At 50.5% G+C, this 14576-nt stretch overlaps 1 protein-coding gene across 1 annotated transcript in view; it reads right to left on the reverse strand.

Annotated features, from left to right (window-relative positions):
• Positions 1–2629: 2629 nt before the first annotated feature.
• Positions 2630–14576, reverse strand: part of LOC309857827 (monoacylglycerol lipase ABHD2) — an 82700-nt gene continuing 70753 nt past the window's right edge. The window contains exon 6 of the mRNA XM_082750586.1: positions 2630–7828. Within this exon, the coding sequence (XP_082606712.1) occupies positions 7641–7828 (188 nt within the window). The 3' untranslated portion in view covers positions 2630–7640. The remainder of the gene's footprint in view (positions 7829–14576) is intronic.

The raw sequence follows: 14576 nt of genomic DNA on the forward strand, positions 1-14576 counted from the left end.
CTGTCTTCTCTGCCTGTGAACCCAAACACAGCTGCCACCGAGTCCACGATAACCCCCACCTTGCAGACGTCTGAGTCTCGAGGCCTGCTCCCACGCTGGGAACGAATCTGGGTGTCACCATTCCCGCATAGCACCCGTCAGTTTCATATCCCAGATGGCCAAGGAGAGGACTGGGTGGTTCACAGGTATTTTTGAAAAATCCAGGGAGTTTCTAAAGTCATTTCCCCAAGGCTTCCACATTTCAGTTTTGGAATGGCAAACATTTCCTGTAATATTGTGGTTAAAAAACCAAGAGATAGTGGGAGGTTAAAAGTGAAGCGGTCTGTGGCTTCCATGGTCTGTGACATGCTCCTAACCTGTGGGCTAAGGCTAAGACTGCCATCAAGGTCAAAAGGCCACTCTATAAATGCACCAGGGTCTTCCCAAACACTGCAGAAACAGAAAGGATGGGCCAGATCACTGGGGGCAGGGAACTGGACACTTGCCTGGTGGTCTGACCGAGGAGGGAGGTGGGAATTCACCTTTTGATCCATGAATCAAAACCTGTTTCCTCTGCCGGCAACCCCTCCTCTGACCTTGGACCCAGGCTGCCCCTTCCTTAGAGAGCCAAGGGTCTCTGAGGACAACGGTCTCATCGTCCCAGCTTTCTTTGGCCCGTGGCCATTTCTGCCTTGGCTGACTTCCTAGCTTTGGTTAGTATGTCCTGCGTATGGAGGGGATGCAGAGGGAAGGAAGCTGGGGTGGGGGATGGTTATACACTCCCTGAAAGGCTCTGCAGACCCCCAGGGGCCCAGGGCTCAAGGACCACCAGGATGAGGACACTGCGACCATTGTCTCGCTCCACCAGTGCTGGCCCGCACGGCTTCCTAGCTTCTCTGCTTTACCACTCAGCATATGGAGAGCCTGTCACCACCTTTGGGTATAGAAGTACAAAACTGAAACTTCATTTTGCATTGGCTTAATAAAACCCAATCAAGAGTAATGCCCTATATGGGGCGCCTGGGTGGCTCAGTGGGTTGAGCCGCTGCCTTCGGCTCAGGTCATGATCTCAGGGTCCTGGGATCGAGCCCCCCATCGGGCTCTCTGCTCAGCAGGGAGCCTGCTTCCCTCTCTCTCTCTCTGCCTGCCTCTTCGTCTACTTGTGATTTCTCTCTGTCCAATAAAGAAATAAAATCTTAAAAAAAAAAAGAGTAATGCCCTATAAATACATTCATTCCATATATTTTTTAAAAAAGGTTCTGATCTCTTTAATACCAACAACATACGGAAGGAAATGAGGGACGGGAATCTAGAGACTCAAAGAAACTTCTGAGACAGCTCAACAAAGGCAAGGCACAGGCATTATGTGGGTCCTGACTTAAATAAGCCAACTGTGAAAGAGTCAAGGAAATCTGAACCCTGAGTAGAAATGGGGTACAAGGGAATCATTTATTTCTCAGTATGATAATCGTATCATGCCTTTATCTATGAAAAGTATATTTAAAATATATTTTAATATTCTCTTAAATTTAAGAAAAAGTCCTTAGTGTCTTTTAGTGCAAACAAATGACATATTTCTGGATAAAATGATTCAATGTCTGGGATTTGCTTTGAAATAATTCAGGTTCTGGGAGATTGGAGTGTGCATAAGGTATAAAGGGAACAGAGAAGGAATCCCAAGCAGACTCCCTGCTGAGTGCGGAGCCCCACATGGGGCTCAGTCTCATGGCCCTGAGATCATGACCTGAGCCAAAACCAAGAGTCAGGCCCTCCACCAACGGAGCCACCCAGGGGCCCCAGGAGATGGGTTTTTTTTTTTTAAGATTTTATTTATTTATTTGACAGAGAGAGATCACAAGTAGGCATAGAGGCAGGCAGAGAGAGAGAGAGAGAGAGAGAGAGAGGAGGAAGCAGACTCCCTGCCGAGCAGAGTGCCCGATGCGGGACTTGATCCCAGGACCCCGAGATCACGACCTGAGCCCAAGGCAGCGGCTCAACCCACTGAGCCAACCAGGTGCCCGGAGATGGGATTTTTAAATCACTTACAAGAGGGTCCAAATGAGATAGGCATCTACAGTCACGTGCAGGGCAATCCACTAGGGTAAGGAAGAGTTGAGCATCTGCTTCTACCGCCGAGGGGCTGCTCAGAGAAAGCTTGACTTCCCAACTCGTACTTTGCACCATGATTGGACCACGCATTGATGAAAAGGAACTGAAGTCAGAGGAGCGCGAGCCGGGGAAACAACGTACCTAACACCCAAAAGCATTCAAATCTCCTGACTCGAGTGAGTAAGATCTCAGAGTGCTGAAAGGCCGTGAGAGTGGCCAAAACCGCGTTTCTGGGGCCTTCGAGAAGCCACGAAGTGTGGCAGAGGGAGAGAGGTTCTGTGAGACTGGGTGCCCAACAGTTTGGACTCCAACAGTCCAGACAGAGACAAGAGGGCAGGCGTGCTGCAAATTACGGCAGGTGATGAAGTTCCAGGGTGTGGGCGTAGGCAGTACTAAAACCCACCTTGAAAGTGATATGCTAACGGAACCGCAGAATCATGGTAGAATAAGTATTTCCCCAGATTGCTACCACACCAACATAAGAAAACGGTTTTTATTTGGGGAGGGGAGTTTCTTTTCCAGGCTTTGCCCACCTACAGTCTTTTTTTTTTTTTTAATTTTTAATCGTGGTGGTAAAAAACATACAGGGTTTACCTTCTTAGCCATTTTTAAGTAGACAGTTCCGTAGCGGTAAGTATAGTCACGTTGTTGTGTACTAGATCTCTGGAACTTTCCCATCTTACAAATGGGAAAGTCTATATCCATTAAAGCAGGACTTCCCGTTCCCTCCACGCTACTGTAACTATAACTACAGTCTCACATAGTTGCCTTCCTCACATTTTCCTCCGTATTATTATTTTATTATTATATTTAAGTAGACCCAGTGTAGAGCCCAATGCAGGACTTGAACTCACGACCCTGGGACCAAGACCTGAGCTGAGATCAAGAGTCAGACGCTTAACTGACAGAGTCACCCAGGCGCCCCCTCCCTATTTTTAATACATACATTGTCATGTCACATATTTTCTTGATTTAAAAAAAAAAATTCCTTGTTTACCATTGTACTTTGTGGATCATAACTTACGGCCGTCTCTCATACTGGATACAATCTGGGTATCTCTAGCTTGGCCCTACGAGAGAGTCATACTGTAGTGGGGACAAAACCAAGAGCAGCCTGGAACAGTGTGGGTTCTGGGAGGAAGGACAGCGGAGCCTCTGCACCTAAGAGACCCAGGCACGAGGGCTCCAGGACAGAGTGTGCCTTGAGAGAGCAGGCCAAAGGAAACCATCTCTGTACTGGGGAGCGGGCCCAGAATCCTTCACTGTAGCCTAGCTAGGCTGTGGGGCAGGATGGGGCATGGAGCCCAGACAAAGGTAGGGAAGGCCACCCACTAACCAGCTCTCTGCATGACCAGAATATTTTCCCTTAGGATGTACTTTTATAGGAATGCGATTACTAAGTGAAAGGGTCAGCTGCACACCCTCGTTTCTCAGGTAGAAAAAAATTAGCAATAAAAAACAAGACCCCAAGATGCCAAGGGCAAGCCATTTGGTCCGCTTCACAGCCCACTGGTGGAAAAGCCGAGCTGTTTCCCAGGCTGGAGATCTGCTCACATAGTTTTGTCTAAACTCGGCAGATTCGCCCTCTTCGCTGGCTCTGATACAAAATTACTGATTGTTAAAACGGTTATACAGCTCCTCCACAGTAAACACAGATCTGATGAAGGGACAAGTCTATAGAAGGACTTCATGAATGACAGCCCTTGCTCTGGTCATAAATGCATTCACATTCTAGAGTTTGCCCATTCAAAGCAAGAGAGAATATACACACCATTTGGCCAGGAACATGGGGCCTGGCTTTCTTTGCAGCAGGAAAGCCTGCTTAAAAACACTATGTGAAGACTCAGCGCTGCTCCCACACCTACTCAGCCAGAAGCAGGACTACACGTGGGAGATCTGGTAACTTCTCTACTGTCCTCGAAGGGGCCCCTGCCCCCTCCCCCGGCCTGGACCCCAGGTCCCTGACCTCTCCCTCCAATGGATGAGGACTCCTTCAGTACCATATGCCTAGTGTGTAATATTGTATTTTATTTAAAGCCTTAATTTATCTCAATAGAGAGATGGGGGAAGGGGCAGAGAGAGGGGGAGAGAGAAAATCCAAGCAGTCTCCCCACTGAGTGTGGAGCCCAATATGGAGCTTGACCCCATGACCCTGAGATCATGACCTGAAATCAAGAGTCAGACACTCAACCGACTGAGCCCCCCAGGCAACCCGCCTAGTGTGTAATCTATTTTTGACACGTACTTGCTGGTTCGCTGCTTTGCAAACATCATTCTATTTTTGGGAAGTGCTGTGAGGTCTAAAACACAGACTCTTATACCCAATCTGAAATGAAACGCTGGTATTTGGATCATGCTATTATTGGCAGATTCTAAAATGCCAGATTGTTGAGCACTTCCTTAGGAATGAAGAATTGATTTTACCAGAAACCGGTCCATGAAAGCTTCCCTTCCCCTTTCTTTAAGTCCTACAAGGGCAGGAAAGATTTCTGTCTTGCTCAAGCTGGGTCCCCATTACCTAGAAGGGTGTCTAGCGGGACGAACCAAATGAGTTGTGGGAGGGCTTCTCTGAGGGTCATCTTCTGGGACAACATCTCTTCCCTCTCACACTCCTGTCTGGTCACTACTCCCTGGACAAATTCACAACCCGGAGTCTTCATAACAAAGTTCCAAATGAGGAATTCAACCAGAGTTCTGCTGAGTCTGACCATACACATTTCCAGGACGAGCAGGCAACAGCTGGTGCTGAAGGCACGAGGCTAAGTCCACTAGAAGCATGTCTTTTCGGGGGACCTGTCCCCCGCTTTCAGCGGTTCAGCACATCATGAACGTGGGTTTCTCTAGCGAGGGCGAGGCTCTGCTGACTACGGCAAGCGGGCGCTGGCTGCTGGGCCTCGGGTGGCTCTGGCTAGAGGGCCAGCGCGCTACGGGGGTGAGAAGCCAGCGGGAGGGGATGGGTCTCTGGCAAGCGGTTCTCAGGACTCAACTAGGGGAGATTTACCAGCAGCATGGACTCCCGTGCGGTGCCTGCAGAGCCAGGCGAGCCCTCCCTGCTCCGCCTCGGCGTCAAGGAAGCCGGCTGCCTTCGTCCCAGTGCTGAGAAGGCTTATCGCCCTCAAGCCTTGGCAGGAGAAAAAGGTGACACTGGTTTAAAGGAAGGCACTGTCCTTCGGTGAGTAGGTCTCGTAACAACGTAGGGGGGCACCTGAGTCCAGGCAGCGCCCGCACACATGGAGCGACGGTTCCCCCTGACCCACCAACCCCCTCCAGTGTGTCTGGCTGCAGGATGTTAGTTCTCTGGGCTCCGGGGGCCAAGCTGCCTCTTTCTCTCCTCGATGGACGAGGTCGATGTGACAGCAAGACATCAGGAGTCTGAAGATCTCTGAGGTCTCAAAGGGTGGCGTGGACAGCGCCTCCCAGGTCCCAGAGCCCAGGTTTCCTAATCTGAGTTCACCAAACACAAACTTCACGTGCTCTTGCCAACGGCAGGTGGCGCTCGTGCAGCAAAAGGAAAGCCAGGGCGGTCACTTAAGATTCTGTGTTTGGGGATAAAAAAAAATGAAAACAAACTTGTCCTGCATCCTCCTCCTTAGCAAATGCTGGGCTCTCTGAACACAAAGTCCGTGCTCACAGTGGTTCCACACCGCTGAGTTTAGGAAGGGACTCGAGCGATCCCAGTTCTCAGGTGACAGCAGGCTGGCTAAAAATGGGACGATGTGTCAGGTGAGAGCCGGCGGGGTCCTCATGCCAGGCCCCGCTCCCCGGACTCCTGCAGTAGGGCCCTTACTATCCCCGCGGCCAGGCAGGGTGGGATTTCGGTGAACTCCGGTTACATAGTGGCTATGAATTGGGAACTGGATATTTCTAGTCCAGCCAAGATAAAGGGACATGTCCTTTCAGCTGGCTCTCCAGAGCACAGAGGGGACTGAGGGGGAGGATTCCCAGCAGGAGGATGAGGGGACCCACGTCATCCGGTGACAGCATAGCTGGAGCAGGTCGCTGATGTCCCGAGTGGTGGCTAACTGTGGCTACATACAGGAAGTGACTTGTGAAATGTGTCCAAATGCAGATTCCTGGCCCCATGCCCCGGATTTTTGAGTCTGCATCTCCAGGGCTGGGGCCCAAGAATTATTTCCAAGATAACTGCCCAGGTGATTCTTTTTTTTTTTCCCAGGTGATTCTTAATGGAGTGAAACAGTCACCAGCCTGTCAGACTGGTCTTTGCGACTGACTGGCCTAACCCCTACTTCTAGTCTCCCAGTGACTGCGGATAATTACCAGTTACCAACTTTCTACACAGCCGTCCTGCATAAACATGGGCTCCCTCCTTTGATGCTCACCATGGCGCTACGGGGTCGAGACTACTCAGCGTTGTTGTCATCCCCGTCACAGGTGAGGAGAACCAGAACCCAGCCCTCGGCTCTAGAACTCAGGGAAGCTTCCATTGGGATGTGTTTCAGGTCTTCACTGGGGCATATTTAAACCCTCCTTTTTGGCCAGCTTGACGCCTCATGGGCAGAGCCTGAATTCTGGGCCTGCATTTGCCCTTTGGATGTGCTGGTTTCAAATTCCAGTAATATATATTTTTAGAAATAACAGGCAGCCTCTATCAGAAAATGCTGAAACAGGCTGAAATTACATGGTGAGAGATACCGGTGAGGCAGAAGGGCAGGAATTCCTTCTTAATTCTCAGGACTGTTCGGTATTAGGTGGGATCAGTAAGGCTTTTTTTTTACTTTCCTATGCAATTCTGGATTTCTCCAAGACATCTTTAATAACTGGTTATACGCATGTGAAATACAGAAGACATGATCAGGGAGAGCGAGTGTGGCAAGAATGTGAATGCATGTGAAGAGTGTGGAGACGTGTGTGTGTGTGTGTGTGTGTGCGCGCGCGTGCGTGTGCAGTGACTCTCGAGACATCGGGGATACCCTGCTCTCGACGAGAAGGCAGAGCTGATGAGAACGCCCTCCTTGGGCTCATCCTGGGGGGCTCTGCTGGCAGGAGACTAAGGGGTGAGGTAAACCTTTATCCGCCAGGTCATCTCCATCATGGCGATGTCTGGGATGTCCACAGGAGATGGACACTTGAAGGCGAGGGCACAGATGAAGTGGTTTCGACAGACCCCTTCCCCACACCCTCCGAGACCCAGTGTTCCCAGAGGCAGGAGGGCTCTGCGATCACAAGGCCCAGCTCTCAGATTCCAGCTCGTGCAATCTTCTATAAACCCATGGCCCTACAAAAACTCCTGGAGCATGAACAGATGAAGGTCCCTCACGAGACTCCAGAGGGAAACCGCAGTTGTTAGAAGGGACTTCGGCATATTCCATTACAGATCTCATCTCCCAACAGAGCTGCAGATCGGGCTCAAGGAGTCTGGTAAGACAGCTCCAGGGTATGACGTGAAAGCAAGACAGGGTGACTCCAGGACCCACACACTCGAGCTCAGCCCGCCACCACGTTTCCTCCGGTCTTTGCAGACAGTGAGCTGGCATCCCAGGCCATCTTCACGCACACCCGAGGGAAGTGAGGGACGGAGGCGCGGACGTCACTCACCTCAGAGCGCTGTACCCCTGGCACACGCTGACGCAGCACAGGACCTTCTCTTGGTTTGCCTGAGTCTCCCCCAAGTATTTACACACGATGTTACCACCCAGGCTGAAGCCCACGACCACCAGCTGGGTCTGGGGATACGTCTTCTTGATGTAGTTCACCATGGCTCCAAACTCCCAGGTGCAGCCTGTGGGCAGAGAGGCAAGGCCACACAGTCATTTCAGGTGCAACAAAATGAGCTGGAGGGTTCCCGACTGAGTGCCAAGGTGCTAACAGAGGGGTGCGTGTGTGTGTGTATGGAGAGAGAGAGGGGGAGGGAGGCATCTGCACAGACACTTCTCTTCGGCAACCTGGAGAGAAATTTCTAGAATGCTCCTCGGTCTAAGAGGAGACCCAGACTTCGTGGTGCCCATGAGGGGAGATACCATGCATCACACAGATGTGTAATGCTCCCCAAAGGTGGGTTGTGCAAAACCTGCCTGGAGGCACAAGGAAGTCGAAACAGATATACAGGGTGTGTGTGAGCACATTAGTTCGCACACAGAAGCAACAGCAAAGCCCTTTGGGATTTGCATCCTTTAAGACAGGATGCTATTCCCATGTGTATCATGACTCATGGTGTTAAGAAAAGAACCAAGTGGATGATATTTACAGGACCTTCTGTCGGCGCGGGGGAAGGAAGGAAAGACAAACTTCCGTCTGGAGGGACGGCCAGGATGCTCTATAGGGTTGGGATAAAATGTCCTTGGTGACGTAAGGATAGCGTGCCGAGGGAGGCAGGCTCATTGAGAAACCCACAGAGGAGAGAGACCTCTGAGCGGAGAGAGCCTTGTTTGTCCAGGAGACATGATCTCAGTCAGTCCCACTGGGATCAACTAAGAAGCTGTGCTCTCTCCGAGGCTTTGCTAAGAGGAGGGCTTTGCAGAGAGGAGGAGGTTAGTGCTGTCCATGGGTGAAGAGATTTGTCACACCCTTCTAAGCCCCAACCCCAGGCTACTTGGGGAGCCAGTTTAAAATAAAACCTAGTGGGGAAAGTCAGGGATGTTGGTTAGACACGTGCACACGACAGACCAGCAACGAGGAGACTATGGGTTCACGGTGGAAACAGGCTGCTGACCTTGGCACCCGCTCCGAGGTGTGGCCGTCCCTCATGAGAGTTGAACAGCTTCTTTCCCTAACCAGCAAGCCATGGGGGATGCTGCCTTTGAGTCTGGAGCAAGTTCCTCTTACAGCTTCCTCTCTCAGGGGGACACAGCCTTGGCCGGGCCAGCACAACCCCCAGGCCGGGGTTGGGGGGAGAGTTCTCAAACTTCAGTGGGTAGAGGATCACCTGGAGAGGACACTGGGCTTGGGCAGCCCTGGGCTTCCCTGCCAGAGGAGCTGATTCAGTAAGATGGGGGCCAGGTCCAGGAACCTACATTAACAGTCTTTTTGACTAGGTAAAACACTCATATGGCACAAAATTCAAGTAACATTAGAGATGTGGTATCGGGTAACTTCTTGTACTCCTTGAAAAAATGTCAGTGGTAGCACACAGATTATTTAGTGCCTTGTTTACTTTGTTTTTCTTTCTTTCTTTCTTTCTTTTTTTTAACAATGTCTTGGAAACCACTATGTAACAATACACAGAGATCTGCCCCTTTTTAAAAAGTCATTTCTACCCTCAACATAGGGCTTGAAATCATGACCCAGTGATCAAGCAAGGTGCGCTCCACTGACTGAGCTGGCCAGGCGCCCCCGCCCTATTCTTTTTTATTTTTATTTGACGAGGCATAACATAATACTCAGGAAAGTGCTCCCTGAATTTGTGCCCGCTTACACCCATGTAAACACCTCCCAAAGCATGTAAGCCATGGCTTAAATTACTTTAAACAAGTCATTGTGGATTAAGACTTGAAAAGGCCAATCTAGATTTCTAGATTTTTCTCCAAAGCAGTGTTCTTCGATCCAACTGTATCGATCAGACACCCATTAAACTCACAGGGGGATCTTGTAAAACCACGCCACTAATGCCTGGGCCCCTCCCAGATTCAGTAACTCTGAATTGTCTGGGGGTGGGGCCTGGTCTTTCCCCAGACCTCCAGGGGCCTCCAAAGTGCAGGCAGGGCTGAGAAGCACCACTGCAAGGAACAGGGCCCGCTGGGCTCTGGCAAATCTGGGAAAGCGGTTTCTAGAGCATACTCTCTCGCTCTGCCTCTTGGCCATCCCTTTACAGACCTCCCTTCCTGTCCGCTTGCAGTAAGCAACCTTCCCATGGGGAAGCACTGTTCTGCCTTCTGGAAGCTTCCGCAGGAGGGCGGTTGGCCTGGTAGCAGCTTTCCGAGTAGCTCCTCAAAGCCAGGTTTCTACACAACCAGACACCTCCTCTGTCCACCAAATGCCCAGTCTTTAAAGCCCCTAATATATACAAGTCCTTTCTGGTAACCTTTCTTGTGAAGAGTGAACCAGAAGAGCAGCATCAAGGTTAAATCACAGTAAGACTGAAGCGCTAGCAGCCGCCTAGTGGTTCTCAAAGTATGGTCCCTGGGCCAGCTGCATCAGCTGTTCAAAATGCACGTTCTTGGGTCGCACCCCACTCACTGACTCAGAAACTCAAAGGGTGGGAACCACACAGAGGGTCCAGACACATGACTGCTGGGCCCTGCCTCCAGAATTTCTGACTCAGGGGTTCTGGTCTGGGTGGGATGACGATTTGCATTTCTACCCAGTTGCCAGGCGACGCTATGGCTGTGAATCCAGGGACCACACTTTGAGAACCACTGTCCTGGCTGATAAAAAAGGCAGAGGAAATCTTCGATTTTCTGTTTCTTTTGTCCTTTAAAAGCGCAGTTCAAAAAGATGCTTCATGTGGCGCAGACTTAGACAAGTGCAAATTCAAAAGAAGGTTAGGAATCATTTTCCATTGCCCTTGCTAGAAAAAGTCAACAATGCCTTGGATTGGGTCTGAGGGGTATGGGTAACAGGCACCCCCCCCCCAGCCCGCCCACTGAGGTAGGGGTGGACACTGGCCCCCGCCTTCAGAAGGCAACAAGGTCAGGTCTGTTAGAGCTGGTCCCAGTACCAACCTCAGAGCCAGCAATTCCACCTCTGGGTCCTTTATACTGTAGGTGTGCAAAGAGGTATGCACGTACGTGCAAAGACAGGTGAGCAAGAATGTTCACTGCATCACTGCTGGTAGCAGACGGGGAGGGGGAATTCCAACAGCCGAGGCCCAGGGAAGTCGCTATGACAAAGAATGAGGTCGAGTCCAACCCGCTGACATGGAGTGACTCCGACCACACCAGGGACCAGCGCCGGAGTCGGCACCATGTACAGTGCATGCTCTGGCTTTAAAGGGATTATACACACACTCCTCTCTGATCGAACACTCACTGAAAAACCGCGGCGGAAACTGACTTCCTAGAGAGAAGGCTGAGGGTTGAGGGTGGGAGAGAGACAGTTTCACTCATGGCAGACAGACTTTTGTCCCTCTGGAATGGTTTTATTACATACACACACCAGTTTTTCAATAAAATTCCAGCCAGTTAAAAAAACAAACAGTGAAGGGGCACCTGGGTGGCTCAGTTGGTGAAGCGTCTGCCTTCGGCTCAGGTCATGATCCCAGAGTCCTGGGATCGAGCCCCACATCGGGCTCTCCTCTCAGGGGGGGAACCTGCTTCTCCCTCTCCCACTCCCCCTGCTTGTGTTCCCTCTCCCGCTGTGTCTCTCTCCCTGTCAAATAATAAATAAAATCTTTAAAAAAAAAACCCAGTGAAAATAAAGAATAAAAAAATGTTAAAATCCCTTTGAAGCAGGTTCTGCGAGGCTCTAGACACCCAGCACGTCCCTCAAGCTGGAGCGGAGGCTCGTGCTGTTTGAGATGGGAACATTATTTGCCCAAATGAGAAATGGTATTAAGGGACTTATTTTAAATTGTTACTAAAATCTTTACTTTTCTGCCATTTCCTTGGGGTTCTGCCTAATTTCATTCATCCCTTGACTATTTATTACTCTTTGTTTTGTTCGAACATGGAGGGAACTATACTAGGTGATGCGCTCCGTACAGTAGAGATATTCTCAGTCTCGCTCTGCACTTCATCCGTGTGCCCAGGCACTGGGTGGCCACTCGGTCCTTAGTACCTAAATGAACAGATGAGAACCTGGGCGCGCTGTGTCCCAGACCCTGTCCTGGGAACATACCCACAGCGGGGGAAGACTGGAAGGGATGACATGACTCTCCCGACCTCACAGAGTGAGCCAGGGGGAGCACTGGACTTTGGACCCACATCTAACCCCAAACCCCATCCTTTGCCTCACGGCACAAACCCACACAAGTAATAGTGCTGTAGGGATTTATTTTTTCATCATTAAAAGTCTTTGCTTTCTCGTCATCGGATTCCTTGTAGGCCTTTTTTAAAAAATTGTATTTTTAAAATATTTTTAAAAAGTCTTATTTATTTATGCGATCTCTACACCCGGTGCGGGGCTGAAACTCACAATCCCGAGACGGAGAGTCACGTGTTCCACCCAAGGAGCCAGCCGGGCGCTCCTGGACCTGTCTATCTTGACTCGGGTTTGAGACTAATTCTTTGAGACCTAGAGCAGATGTTCGTTCAGATGTCACTGGGGCAGTTACAAAACTCAGATTTGCTACCCCACCGAGGAGCAATTACAGCTAATCGTGTAGGCACCTGGGGAGCTTCAACTTAATTAAATCCAAACACACCTGATCCGGATAAAGGGCCAGCCCTGCCTAAAGCCGGACAAGCTGTTGGGTGTCGTGTGAAGAGCTGCCTGTCCTTCCCAGACAAGGGCACAGCGTTCGCCCAGCTCCGGCATTGGCCTTCTGCTAGGCCCTGGGTCCTCCTGGGATTGCCACCTGGTGACAGCTTACCAAACACCCTGGGTGACTGCGAGCCGCTCCCCAGACTGTTTCATAAAGCTCCCCCGATCTGTTCTTTCATACGAGAAGGATTTTAATGAGGCTGTGTATTTAATCCTTACGGGATTAGCACCAGTAACAAGATTTGGGGATCTAATCTTGCTGCAGCTTTTAAAGGCAAGACGAAACTTGAGACACCAACCTGGCTTTGGAGAGATGAGTACCGCAGGGCCAGCATCTTGGAAAGGCAACCTGCTGCGAACAGGAAAGAGATTTTCCTCAGCCTCACACCCCTCAAGAAAAACAAGGCTAAGGCTACTTCGAAAGCTACTTTCACAGAAGCCATTTCCCAGCGGCGCTAATGTGACAAAGTAGGCTTGAACACGGGGATGTTGGGACTAGGTGCCCCTTGTGGATGGAGACCCTGAGTCATCTCTAGGTTCCCCCTGCCAGGCCCGGGCCGGGAGCGTGGTGGGGGTGCCACATGTGTTAGCAGTGTGAGGAGGAGGTCTGAATCATGTGGCACCAAAGCACACGACACTGGCCGGCATGACGGTGCTGACTGCACTGTCACAGAGCAGCTTGGTGTCTTTCCCACTACGTGCGATCCAAGAGAGCAATGTGGGCAGGCTAAGAGCGTGGCTCCCGGCGGGTGTCTGAGGGCCAGCAGCCCCTGTCGTTTCTCAGAGCTGTGAAGGCCATCGCACGGCTGAGTCACTCGAGAGGAAAACAGCTGCAGGAATAAAGCGAGAGCCCTCTTTGTGCCCCAGAGGAGCTGGGCGCGTCCTTATCTCTGAAATGGATTTTCACAAGTGAGCGCTTTCAGCTTCCTTTGCGCAAGTACAGAATACCTCGCCCTGCCCTCCTCGAGCTGAAAGTGAAGGATCCAGCTCTGATCCTGGAAGCCAGAGCCTGGCTCCTCCACGATTCTCTGGGTATTTACTGCCCCCGGTAGCAGTCCCTAATGTGGGCCCCCCAGCACCAGCTCCACGCACAGGGGCTCTGGCACGTGATCTCGCAAGATGGTTTACCAAGATGCTTGAGCTTCCGCAAACCCACCCCCTCACTGTCTCGTCCTCCCTCTCCTCACCCATCTCCTCCTTCCTCCTCTCCGTGTCCTTCTGCCACGCTAACACTCAACTGTTGCAGAGGCCACGCGACTCTCGTTGTCAATCTGGAATCATGGAGACGACCCAAAATTGAGGCCACGTTCATTAAAATGGTAGATATGAGAAGCTTATCAAAACATCTGTGTTCGTGATCTAATCAAAGATCTTCGGCTAGATCGAGCAGCATAAAAACAAAATAGAAGTTCCTTAAAAATCACTGTTGGCACCTCCTTACAGCAAGACGTCTTGGATCCTGGGTGATCTCCACAACTAAGCAGGGTGGCCGTACATCCTAGTTTGCCTGGGAGAGTCCAGGACTATGTCTGTCATTCTGACGCAGTATAAGTAAGGTCCTCTTTCACTCTCAAAAGTAACGCAGCTGGGATGCTCAATTATGGGGTCACCCCAGGTACGGGGCCTCCCTCCCTTCTAAGACTAAAATGCTGCCTTCTAAGCAAGGCAGAGTTTTCTGGCCTTCCCTTGTGGTTCCAAATGATAGTTTACAAAACAAAAATTTCCAGTATTAAACTCAGCTGGACATTACAGGACTCTTGCAAGCAACAGAAGACAGTGCTGGGATTTCAGTCCCCTTTTCTCAACTTGACATCTGTTGCCAGAAACTCAAGCATTTAGAAATAAGGGAAGGGCCCACTTCTGTGTATAAATACCCAGAGAGGGCAATTTAAATCTTCTGAGATCATGTTCAATGTCACAATGCCCCAGCTTGGTGTTTGGTCAGAGATGGGTACTAAGTTCTCAGGAGGCTTGTGAGCCTAAGGACTTGGTCACCTTGTGGGGGGCCAATGCCAGACTGTTCTTACTCCTTTCACCTGATACAGAAGTGACTTTAAAAATACCAAGTTTGCTCTCTCATCCTCAAGATCAGACTCATGGTCTCTTTGTCACTTGGCTCAACGTCAAGAGCAGTCTTTGAAACGGAGGTCAGAATAAGCACAGCTGGATAA

The sequence above is a fragment of the Mustela nivalis genome (genome assembly GCF_964662115.1).
Source record: "Mustela nivalis genome assembly, contig: HAP1_SCAFFOLD_1329, whole genome shotgun sequence".
NCBI lineage: Eukaryota > Metazoa > Chordata > Mammalia > Carnivora > Mustelidae > Mustela > Mustela nivalis.